Below are 12,256 nucleotides of genomic sequence, written 5' to 3'. Positions count from 1 at the left end.
TAAAAAAAATAAATAAATATATTTTTATTAATTTTTTAATAATTACAATTAAGTAAATACTTTTTATAAAGTCAGAAATAAATATGTAATAATTATAATAAAAAATTTAGACATAAATTAATTATTATCTTATTAGTTATAAATATGAATTATTTTTACTAATTAAATTTAATATATCAAGAATTATGTTAAAGTAATATGTTAATATTTTTTATTTAGTAAATCACAATTTGCTTCATTTTTTTTTTTTTTTTTGTAAATGAAAAATTCCGGTTTAAAATTAAAAAATACAAACACTAAAATATAAATTTTAAATTTACTAAAACCTACCTATTGCGAGTATCTAGATCCAACTAAATTTAGTGGAATGCAATCCTTTTCTTTCAGCAGATCTCAATTCCTAACTTCCTTCTTATGAGCAATAATTGTCTTACAAGTTAACAACCATCGTATTTTCCCGTGCTTGAAATTAAAATAAATATAAGCACAAGTTTTGTAATCACTCAACTCATTGAAATTTCTGTACAAAAAATTCAATGATAAATTTTACAAAATTGCCGACTGCTCTATCATATTTTATTAACTGCTAATCTCTGAAGATGATCCAAGAACACCCCAAAGCTGACGTCATCCGTAAAGATTATGTCCCCACCTGGATGATGACCTTCGGAGTTGTATGTCGCAGAAGGATTCAACTTTGCCAGAAGAAAACGGGCCTGTCGATCAAAAAAAAAAAAAAAAAAAAAAAAAAAAAAAAACCTTCATAACCCAATGATTCGTTATTGGAGCAGACAGCAACAACCATTTCATAGAGTATTTTTTATTTTCCAATGGATTTACATCTTTTATTAATGGAAATTTTATGATATAGTGAGTAATAACTCCGGTTGGTCGCTGTTCAAGAATTCTTGATTAGGCAGTTCATACCATCCATACATAGTGGTCTGATCTAAGATTTCAATTCACCATGCAAAGGAAATAGCTAAGAAGACAAGGCTCAAAGACTAGTCACAAGTTTTTGAATGCTATTGCAATGAAGCACGCCTGAGCCTAATCGTTGAAACAAATCAGACAACAGCTCATAATAAGAGGCAAGCATGGTTGAACAATAAAGGGTGTTATCCTTTAGGAGGAAAGGGGGAAATTATAATCACAATCAGTCTTTAACTTCATCTGCACATGAACACTTCTAAGAACAAGAGCTACTAACCTGTGAGCCATGCTGGTCACAAATGACTAGTCGAGGAATTGGAAACCTATCCTTGATTATTGCATCTGAATCATCACGAGGAGCTAGCAGCAACTGGGCAAAAGCCTACACAGAACAAATGATGATAACAACAAATAAGTATGGCCACACACCAGCACTATTTGCCGATTCAAAAGGCTCTGTTTTTATTTTTTAAATCTTCCGGTTTATGTAAAAGTGAAACAAAAACTATATTAGTTAGGACTTTCCTTTTTGTTCCAAAAAATCCTTTTTAGGATTTTCCCTCATGACTTGTACGAGAACATCAAATATTTAAATTACCTTTTCCCTAAGCAAATCTGCAGGCAAAATGATGCAGGAGTAGTATTTATTCTGTTACTTTCTTATATTTTAACTTTAAGAGATTAATTGAAATTTTAAATTTAATACATAAATTTAGGATATTTTAGACTGATTGGGCTATTTTATACCACTTAGTGTTTCACTTGTTTTTCGAGTATTACTGCATTATGATTATATTCAATATATTTCATTTATATTAGGGCACCCCCAAGCACTTCTTGTTTATTCAGATTTGATAGTTGAGTTATTGGGATTGGATTCCAGCCTCTTTGTTCTTATATCTCTCTCCTCAAGTTCTTATATTTCTCCCTAACTTCTTTTGCTTTCCCTTTCCCTCTAATTTTCCTTCAGATCTCTGTTTTTCCCTATTTACCTTACGTGTTCCACAATATTGAAGCTGAAAAGGCAGTTCTGTTATGTTGGCATCTTCTTACTTTTTTACCATCTAATTTATAGCACTTCTACACAGGAAATAAATTTGCTTATGCATGGTTCCTACATTCTAATACAAATAATAATTAAGGCTTGGAAGCAAAAGCCCAGTCTAACTATAAGTGTAACACAGGCTAATGTCTCCAATGCACAAAAGTAAAGGAATCCTAGAAATTCAAGGCCAATGTCTCTAAAACTAAGGGCTAAAAGATTTGGACCAGCAGTAATATTTCTCTTGTTTAGTAATGAAGCCATGCTAGAAAAAAACGATATAGTTCTCATCTATGATAATGACAACATAATGTCCTATTCAGAAGATACAAAGACAACAAACATGTCGCCTTCGCTACACTTATGGGCACCAACGAAAGGATAAAGTATATCATAGCAATATGGTGGGCTAAGTCATGGTACAAATGTCAGGCTGACAACTACATTTTCACTATGTTTCTCAAAGATAACAACGAGTCAAAGGTTAGAAATATCTACTTCTTAACTTTTAATGCCTTTTTGCAGTTACACAGTGCCCAATTGGACAATCTGAGGTTTGTCCAACATCAGACCTCCAGCATATATAAGCTTTGCTTTTCCAATTTTTCGATAAATATAAGCTTGCTTTTCCAGTTCAGCTGAATATATGAATTCCATATTCAAGAAAAATTACCTGATGCTCAGGTTGATTGTGGTATCCAGCTTTTCTCCACTGAGCAATAGTTGAGCCATGAAAAATAACAATGGTGAAATAAGAATCCAAAAGCAGGATCCTGTCAGCTGCAATGGCAGCCACATCAAGCAGTGCTGGTTCTGGAACAGACTGAAATGAGTAAGAAATCAGTGAAGGTTGAATCATCACAACCGAATTGGCAACATTTTCCCTGTTCAGGATCATTCTAAAGTATGCCGTCTCATCAGGGCTGTTATTGAAGACCTGTAAGGTATGAACCAGACTAGTTGAAGAAAATTATCCGATATAATGAATAACCCAGAATAGTCATAATATTCAATTATTGTGATGAAAAGGAAAATGTGATCTAAAAACCTAACATGGACAATACCTGGACAAACTGTGAACGCCGCAAATGAAACATGAACTGAGGAAATATTGAAAACCTTGGAGACAGGCTGAAGGAAGATGGGCTATCCTTTTGGTAATCCCCAAACCGAGAACAAATATGTATCAAAGTTTTATCCAACCATCTTATAGGGTCAAATTCGGCCTGCATGCCAATATCATGATAGAGAATAGTACACACCACAATTACATGGATCAAAAAATTTCAGAGGACAGAAAGCAACACTTCCAGGATTAACGGAAAGGACTGTGGAAAGCCCCCTGTGATAAAATTCTAGTTTTAGCATTTGTATTGTTTAGCATTGCAAATCAATTCATATCTCCTTGTTCACAAGCATCCATGAGTGATACCAAATTTAAACATATAGAGAAAAGTAGTTGCTTGGCCAGGAAGGAAAAAACCATACTGTAACAACAATAAGGAGATGAAGAAGTCTGTGGCTTGGTGAGGATAGAACAAGGTAATGACTTTAATATACAAACTCAAGTTGTACAACTAAAATCAAGAATATGGAGAAACAATGAGCACTTTTAGGAGATGCAAACACCAGATCATACAAAAGTCAAGCATCTTTCTGCATACAGGATAAGATTTAATTAAAACCTAAACGGAATTACAGCCATTCTCAGCTCCTAGCATTGTTGCAAGAGAACTACGGTCTATCTGTTAGTGGTTTCTGCATATTGCAGAATGACAAGAACAGTATTCTGATGCTGAAATTTTATGTTGAGCTGCCGTCCAAAATGTGTATACCTTTCTCTTGAATAGATCTTGGGGAATTATGCTTCAGTGTCTTGTTTGCACTTTCTGGTGCAAGAGGGAGGAAGAATCCTGAAGTTGAGTAGCCAAACCCAAATCTAACTCTTTCATTTCCCTTTTCTTAAATGACTTGGATTGCCATATAATCACACTTTTTCCCTTATCAATTTTGGGGGCTTTTTGTAATACTTCCAATATAATGAGGCAATGCTCCTTTTATGATTTCTTTGATTTTCCTTCTAATTGTTACCTTTTATGAAGAAAAGAAGGGGGCATAAAATATATTCCCTCAAAAATCCAAAAGGTAGCTTATTAATGGCCATCCCCAAGAAGACTAAGGCATTGTGGTTAAAGGTGTGTGCAAGGCGCACTCTTGGTGCTAGAACCGTTATATCACCCAAGGAGCGAGATGCAGAAAGCCCACTCACCTGAGTGAAGGATGCATACATAATTACATGTGTGTGTGTGCATAAAATATTGGCTTCTACGAAATACAGTTTCTACCATGAACCATTCAGACTAAAGAACTTTAAACACATTATGTTTCACACAGTGATTACCTCAATTTCCATTTTGAAAGACACTAGGCGTGCCATTACTACAGCAGCTGCTTCTTGGTCAAATCCAGCAATCAAGTCCTACAGCATTTAAAAGTAGCTTGATTAGGTAAAGTCTTACAAAATACTGATTACTAAAAGCAAAGTTGAGAAGCTGATCACACCTCGTATATAGTCCCAATAACTCAACAAATCCCCCATCCTAAGTGGGGATGAAGAATGAAAAGTCAATAGAGAAGAACAAAAAGATGCAAAATCATTCAAATTTACCTGAAGAGTGTGATAAGGGAACTAGCAAACTTGTGACATTCACCAAGAAAATTATCAACTTATAATCATTAAGTGACAAAGGATCATCTAAAACTACCATTTTCTTTAATATTTTCATATATAAGCTTGGCTTAACTCCAGTTTTAGTCCTATTACTGATCAAAAAAGAAAAAAGGGGAAGAAATGTAATGGAAAAAGAGAAAAAGAATAAGAAAAAAAAGTGGACGCATGGAGAGAAACCATCAAAGAGAAATTGTTACCAAAAAATGCAATGACCAAAATCATTATATTCATTATTCAACGCCATCTTCGCAAAGTATAATCTGTTTTCTAATCTATATATGACTGAGATAAGTAGAGATTATGGTGGTTGGGTGGATGGAGGGGGGAAACATCAAGGAAATGTATCACATGCATGCCATCGATTTAGATTAATGAATCTTGTTGATTCCATGGGTGTTTGCACAGCTAGGTACTGCAACATAGGGTGATTGGATATTTCATTTCCACTCTCTTTCTCTCTTTCACAGAACAGGTTCTGCCTTCAAAATCCTCAAGTCTCTTTTCTTTAATTTTTCTTACACATACATGCAGAAAATTGAATGTTTGTTGATTCTTGGCCTGTTTTCTAATTAATTTTCCGTTGAAATATGTGCCAATAGTTTGATGGATATGGATCTCTGTTCGTAGATACATCGTGTGTTGGGTTTGTGAGTTCAATTTTCAGTTTAGAACTGGTGCATTGCAGAGGAAGGTAACAACAGCAGATGAAGGTGGTTGGTAGAGTGTCAAATTTTGATTTATTTGGATGATTTTGCTAAAGTTTCTCTAGTTCTCCAGCAATCATTCCTTACTGACTCGGGTGTACTTTTGGGGTTCATTAATATGGTTTTTCTTATTGCCGTTACAAAAAGGCACATCACAGGAATTCCTCTTTTTTTATGTTTATTTTTTGATAGCTGGTATGGACTTTGAAGGTAAGAAAATGAAAGAAAAATTGCTAGAAAAGAGCAGAGAAAGTGAGGAATGCTATATATGGAATAAAAAGATCAAAAAAGAGAAAGACATAAAGAGCAAAGAGAAAGGAAAAAGGAAAAGTGATGTGGCCAAAGAAATTTACACGTTATCAAATGTATATTTCAAAAAGTGATGCCATTATCCATCAACGCCACATCATCACCTTAAAGTCTCAGCTATCCAAATTAATATACTTAATAGTGATTTATCCCTTAATCTATAATACTGCATGAAAAATTGTGCATAAATCATGGGTCTCTAATTTGGAAAAAGGTACAAAACTGGAGAAGGCAATAGAAAATAACTTCTTTTTTTTTACGTAGCAATAGAAAATAACATTCATAATAAGGACTGATATAAAAGAAGTTGCATGATATAACATCCATCATCTATTGTAAGTCCTCTCTTCCAAGAAGTAAAACTCTTAATTCCGTTCCAAGTGTCATACAACTCAAGGCTAAAGTCAGTGCTAAAATTCATACTATTCTTCAAGAAGACGACAACAGACAGGATTAAATGTTAAACAAGAAATCATTAAAACCTCTAAAACTAAATGAACTAGCGCTTAATGCAAGCAAAAAAAGGAAGAGGATAGACTTCTTCAGCTCCTTGTAGTGGATTGATATTTTGAAATACCATGCCATTCATAACTTATAATGCTTCCCCTTGTAGAAGTGAAGCCAAAGAATCTTATCCCCAGTACCAGAGCCCAAGTAAATGATTCCTAGATTTCAAATTTTCCCTTTATGTAAGTAGTAATTTAGCCTCTGATCAATACATTGACACCAAATAAATTTAAATAATTACATGCAATAATGTATTACAGTATTCATCGTGTTTCCTCAACCAGCCTACGTATTCATATTTTCCTAGTAGTTCTGTTCTGAATTGCTAGAAGCTTTGCAACAGATTTTGTATTTCAAACCCTCCTTCCAACATTCAAGCAAAAATGTAAAGAACACACACACCAAGCAAATTTGTAAACTGCCTCAACTCTCAACTAATTCCTTACATGCTTGTCTTCAAGCATATTAAATGAGTATCAATTCAAAATCACAGGAAATATTCCCCATCCATGTCAACTGTGTTTTCCTTTTCTGAGAAGGTTGCCTAGAATACATCAGGGACAACTTAGACATTATTTGCCTTGTTGTTTTCTTTTTCCTTTTATTATTATTGCTTATTGGGAAGAAACACGAAACAGCAGGGCAAATCTTTTAGGGGAAATCCATCAAATTAATTACATTAGTAAAATCAAGGACTACCTGTATGCTTCCAGGTCCAGCAACCCATCTTCTTGAAAGAGTTGTAACACGAAGTCTCATTTCGCCAGTGCTATGCTGGTAGCTGTTGAAAAAATAAATATAAGTCAAAAAGGCTTGAACGCTACCAAACACAAAAGAGAAACAAGTAATTAAATAATGCAAGGGAAGAGTTCCTACTATGTTAGAAATTGGAAATAAAATTGATTGCTTGACTGAACAGTAGCATCAGGGATGTCCGTCTTAACAATTTCAAATATTAAACATAAAGATGTAGCTTGATCAAGGCCACACAGTTTCCATGCGCTGGTGCTTCCCTGTCCGACAATGGTGTCAGAGCACAAAGGACCTTTCTGTACATAGTAATTAACAATTAAACATCTTAAGTACGGCCAGTAGAAAAGGGAAACCATGTAAATCTTAGAGTCATACCTTTTCAAGAGATGCACATGGACCAAGAATACCCTGAACTTTGATGTCCTTTGAACAGTTTATCTCAAATATACCACTACAAGCCAAGCAATACTTCATCAAGATTGTTCAATAGATCTAATTATCATGAATTTATAAAATAGAAAAGTTATAGAACTAGTAAAACAGACAACTCAATTGCACAACATAAGGCATTAAGGAGTATATGAAATTTGAAAAGAATTAGCCATTGTTCTCAATATGACAACATAAACTATTAGGGGTCAAGCCAAATATGTGCTTACACACAATGGACTAATAAAGGCAAGAAGAACAAATAGAGCCAGCCCATGTTACATACTAGAAAACTGTATAAAGGAGATAGTGGCACAAGTGTAAGTTCAACAAAGCCTTACTTTGAAGATAGTCCAAGATCCTTGTCCTCTGACTGGAAAACACACCTAAGAGAGTCCTTAAATACTGAATGGCCAAAACTTTCTGCAAGCACAACAAGCCCCCCGGTTCTCTCAACAGCAACTTTAAGTTCAGCAACACCAACCTAGGATGAAAAAATGAGGCAGAACAGAAGAATGTGATTTTAGCTAACATAGAGGAAATTTGATGAGTGAAAGCAAGAAGCCACCGCTAGAATGCTGTTATGTTTGATCATAAAAGAAATTATTATTATTATTATTATTATTATTATTATTATTATTAAAAAATGCAAGTGAATACTAACCTGGTCAAGGGCACAAGCAAAGAGATCGAGCACATGTCCTTGGTGCACAAGCTGCTTCGCAAGTGCTTCATAGAACTTAACAGCTTTATGATAATGGGGAGCAGAATCTTTATCCAGGTCCTTATGGGAACGTATGGGTTCAGATAAATTCTTTGAGACAATCTAGAAGGAGAAGATGGGTAAACAGGTAAATAAAACTAGTGGAAATGCATTGTTATCATGATGAATGACAAATAATGGAGCAGACCAATCCTTACAGCTCCAGGACCTTCAGTTGAGGGGCCACCAATAAATGCCATGATTCGAGCTCCAGAACCAGGAACACAGGCACCCAACAAACTGGCAGCCACACTCAAGGCAGTGCTTGTGCACCTGCTGGCCCGTTGATCAACGGGAATGGGCCATGGATCTTTTTGGAGCTCTTCCAAGATCTAGAAAAGGGAAATCAGTTAATTTTAACATTGAATTAGACATTGTTAAAAGAGAATTTTGCTATAACCTACCGAGTTGAGGGCAAACTCGCAGTCAGAGGCAGGTAGAAGGAATCGTGCAATGCTCTCCGATGACAAGCCATCCCTGGCACCAGCAATGACACCAGTGGAGGGCTTGGGCTTGTTAAGGAAAAAACCCATCTGCTCAAGAAGCTGGTCTTTGGACACATCCTTGGAGCCTTTGAAGGCATAGGTTTTAGGAATGGTACTGAAGCCAAGCTCATGCACATGGACAAGGGTGCCAAAGGTGATCAAGCCAACAAGAGAGTTGTCGGGCAAGAGGCCAATGGCCTGGGTCAAGGCAGACTTGAGGAATGCCATTTCCTCTTCGATAATGGAGGTGTCAACCACGAACATGAAGACAGGAGGAAGGGAGGAGGCCTCTCCAGGGGATTGGTACTCAATGGTTGTGTACTGAGGGAAGAGCTCAGCAGGGAGGTTTTCATCTGAGATGGAAGCATAGTGGGGAGGGAAGTGATTGCGCTGGAAGCAGAAGGGGCAGATCCAAATCTTGGCAGTGAAATCCACAATAGAGAAGGGGTTGAGGACCGAGCGGCAGTTGCGGCAGCGGAGAGGAGCATAGGGTAAGACCGGCATGCTGGGGAATGGTTTGATTGGGGTGTAGATGGCTGACACTGGCACCACACAGTTGCTTGCCTCTTGCTTTGTCCCCGGCACCACATTCCATGCCATCCGAACCCCATCCTGCCCTTCCAGCTCCATGAATTCTGCCATACTTCTTTTATCTTTACACAAGTAATTAAGCCTACCCTACCCTGCAAAGAAAGGGAATTGCTATGATGTGATGTGAAGAGAAAAAGAAATTCAACAATATTATGAGAAAGGATATGTAGGTGATTCAATGAAACAACACATATTGTAGACACGATATTTCGGTAGATTGAATTATTATTCGGGAAATGAAAAATGAAAAAAAAAAAAAAAGAAAGGGATAAATCAAGAGATAAGATTTGGTAGATTGAATTTTTGAAATTTAAGTGCTTCATGAAATCAAAATTCAGATTGAAGGGATAAGATACTTGGTTTTTGAATTGAAATCTTATCTTCATCTTCTTTATATAAATTGTTGTTCAGAACAGAGAAATGAACAGAGAGCAATTACACAAAAAATTCAGAGAGTGAAAAACACACAGAAAAGTCAGAAAGAATTACACAGAAAACAACCAGAAGCAAACTCAATAAACAACCCACCACCGTTCACCGCCCCAAATAGGCTGCCTCGAAACCGACTCTGCCACAACCTTCATCATCTACACCTTGATCCTACCAAACAGAGGCATAAGAGCAACCACTAGTAACCTATTCCAATCAATGTGAGACCCACTACCCAGAAGCAACCATAATTCCAAGCAAAACCACAGCCAGCCCCACCCAAAGAAACCCAATTCTCCACCAATTATACACCATCAGTAAGCCCGTCAACGCAGATTCAAGAAAAGAGATTGAAGTCAGAAATCTAAGGAGATCAAAAACAAAAAGTGGAGCAAAAGTGGAGAAGAGAATGTTCATGGGTTTCGGTTCAACCCTTTCCTAGGGATTTTGGGACACAAAACTGCTGAGAAGATAGCCAAAGGGACGAAGAAGAGCATACCTTGTAGCGGAGACGAACGAAGAGGCGAAAGAAGAGGTCTCTGATGGTTGAAACCCCGGCTTTCAAAATCAGACCCACGACGAGGGAACCAAGGCGAGCTTTCTAGTGAGAGGTGAAGGCCAACCGATGCCGGTGGAGGCGGCGGTGGAGCCTCGCCGGTTTCTGGAAACGTTGGAGCACTGGCTGGTGTTCTTATTTTTTAGTTTCTGGTAAGACCTTTACAGAGAAAAGCAAAGCATGAAAATAAAAAAGCACACTAAAAGGTAACATTTATAGTAAAGTCCAAACTACGCCGTTTTGGGAAGTGAAGGCAATTGGGTCATTGGACCCGGTTTGAAACCCATAACCGATTTTGACCCGTTCCAGCTGACCCGGTCACTCAACCCGCTTCCATAAGCTGTCTCGAGCCAAGCGGTGAAGCCGAGCCTCTGACCTCACCGTCAACTAAATTTGTTTCTGCAGCCAAGCTGTTGAGCCCTAAGCCGAGCCGTTTCTATTTTGGGTTTTTTTCTTTTTTATTTGATTTATTTATTAAGTTAATATTATTTATTTACTTTTGCATAAGTATTTTAAAGTTTTTAGAGATTTACGAAAAAGTTAAAATATTTTTTTAATTTAAAAAAAAACTAAAATAGGGGTTAAAAGAATTTTTTTTAGATAAAAATAATTTTAATGAGTTGAAATATTAATTTTCCTAAAATAAAAAAATATTTCAAAAAAATATTTTACAAAAAAGTTGAAGTATCCATTTTTTTTAAATAAAAAATATATTTCAAAAAAATATATTAAAGAAAAGTGGAAATATCAATTTTTTTTAATAAAAAGTATTAAAAAAATTTAAGGAAAAAGTTAAATGTATTAATTTTTTCTTAAATAAAGCATCAATTTTTTCTAAAATAAAATAAAAAAAGGAATTTTGAGAAAAAAGTTGAAAATATCAATTTTTCTTTAAATAAAATATCAAATTTTTTTCTAAAATAAAATAAAAAATGAATCTTGAGAGAAGAGTTGAAAGCATCAATTTTTTCTTAGAATTTAATTTTTTAATGCTAAATAATCCAACAATGAAATCTCTACAAGAAAAATATTATTTTTTTTATACTCCTAAGGTGAGAGAATTATCTTAATTTTCTGTCAAAGTATTAAAGTCAATTAAAAATAATTCTCGATAATTAATTATTTGATAAAATTTTTTAAGCTTTTGGATAATACGAAATTAAGCTAGTATCATCTTTTTATGGGCATTGTGAAGGTGCTATAATATTTATTACACGTAACCGTATTTCTGGACTTAGTTATGGTTTCGTAGACATCAAATCTACTTATTAATGATATATAAGTCAAGCTTAAGACCTTTATTTAAAATGGGACAGATTTATTAAGTGACCTATTGCACCTAAACAAAAAAGGTTTATGGCAACTCCTTAAGCTATGTTTAGCGATAAGTCAACAGATCTAGATGTTATGACAATTTGACGATTTCATTAAGAACAATCTGAGAGTCAGGCTAGCAAACAAAATGGTGTTATCCAAAAACCTAATAAAATTAGTTTTTTTTAAGATTATTTATTTATTTATTTATTTATTTTACTTTTTATGTCATTTATATGCATTTACATAACACAAACTCTATACTCGAGCTCTTTCCCTTTAAGAAAGAGTAACGTATCTATGTTTTTGTGAGATTTTAATGCCTCCACTATGGCTAACAAAATACTCTCACTCAAATTGAACTATTTTCGTTTGTAGCCTCTAATTTACAAGGATTGTGGTGCCTCACTATTCTGTGATAGACAAATATATGAGGAATAATTTGAAAACTTTTATATTAGCCTTAAACCACATATAGTGACCACAAAGAACCTAACCCATAGCTAGAGCCTTGCATTCCCCTTTGTAGAAAAATTCAATAGTTAAATTACATTTTTGCAATGATTAATTTTTCTTTCATGGGAATTAACTTTTTTTGTACATGTCATGTTGCATGAATTGTCATTTTGAAGTGTATAATAAAATGTATGTTAGTTGAATTTCTTCTTTCATATGTTTTTCTCTTGTTTAAAGCAAGAAAACATTAGGTT

General features: G+C 35.1%; 1 protein-coding gene across 4 annotated transcripts; it reads right to left on the bottom strand.

Moving 5' to 3' along the window:
- Window positions 1-358: 358 nt before the first annotated feature.
- Window positions 359-10,414, bottom strand: LOC111293678 (protein transport protein SEC23 C-like). Of its 4 annotated transcripts, none has more exons than XM_089743526.1 (14): window positions 10,176-10,414; window positions 9,776-9,847; window positions 8,576-9,339; window positions 8,330-8,503; window positions 8,073-8,234; window positions 7,750-7,892; window positions 7,355-7,430; window positions 7,103-7,275; window positions 6,926-7,007; window positions 4,377-4,454; window positions 3,040-3,201; window positions 2,649-2,912; window positions 1,211-1,315; window positions 359-716 (listed from the first exon to the last, which is right to left on the bottom strand). In XM_089743526.1, exons 3-14 carry the CDS (start codon window positions 9,296-9,298, stop codon window positions 570-572), a joined length of 2,289 nt encoding a protein of 762 aa, XP_089599652.1. In that variant the 5' UTR covers window positions 9,299-9,339; window positions 9,776-9,847; window positions 10,176-10,414; the 3' UTR covers window positions 359-569. The 4 variants fall into 4 exon arrangements, with proteins under 4 accessions (XP_089599652.1, XP_089599653.1, XP_022742272.1 ...); XM_089743527.1 differs by having other exon boundaries at window positions 7,103-7,239; XM_022886537.2 differs by lacking the exon at window positions 9,776-9,847.
- Window positions 10,415-12,256: the final 1,842 nt, after the last annotated feature.

Source organism: Durio zibethinus, chromosome 14 (assembly GCF_047325235.1).
Source record: "Durio zibethinus cultivar Kanyao isolate XHJ-2024 chromosome 14, ASM4732523v1, whole genome shotgun sequence".
In the NCBI taxonomy this organism is placed as follows: Eukaryota; Viridiplantae; Streptophyta; class Magnoliopsida; order Malvales; family Malvaceae; genus Durio; species Durio zibethinus.
Note: the sequence above shows the minus strand (reverse complement) of the source record. Positions and strands in the feature narration are given on the sequence as shown.

Bases quoted from the DNA above. Each gene is read 5' to 3' on its own strand.
- LOC111293678 (XM_089743526.1), bottom strand. From the start codon at position 9,298: ATGGCAGAATTCATGGAGCTGGAAGGGCAGGATGGGGTTCGGATGGCA. The intron at 7,276-7,354 runs GTATGACTCTAA...TACTATGTACAG, and splicing joins CATGTGCATCTCTTGAAAAG to AAAGGTCCTTTGTGCTCTGA. The intron at 2,913-3,039 runs GTATTGTCCATG...CATACCTTACAG, and splicing joins GGCGTTCACAGTTTGTCCAG to GTCTTCAATAACAGCCCTGA.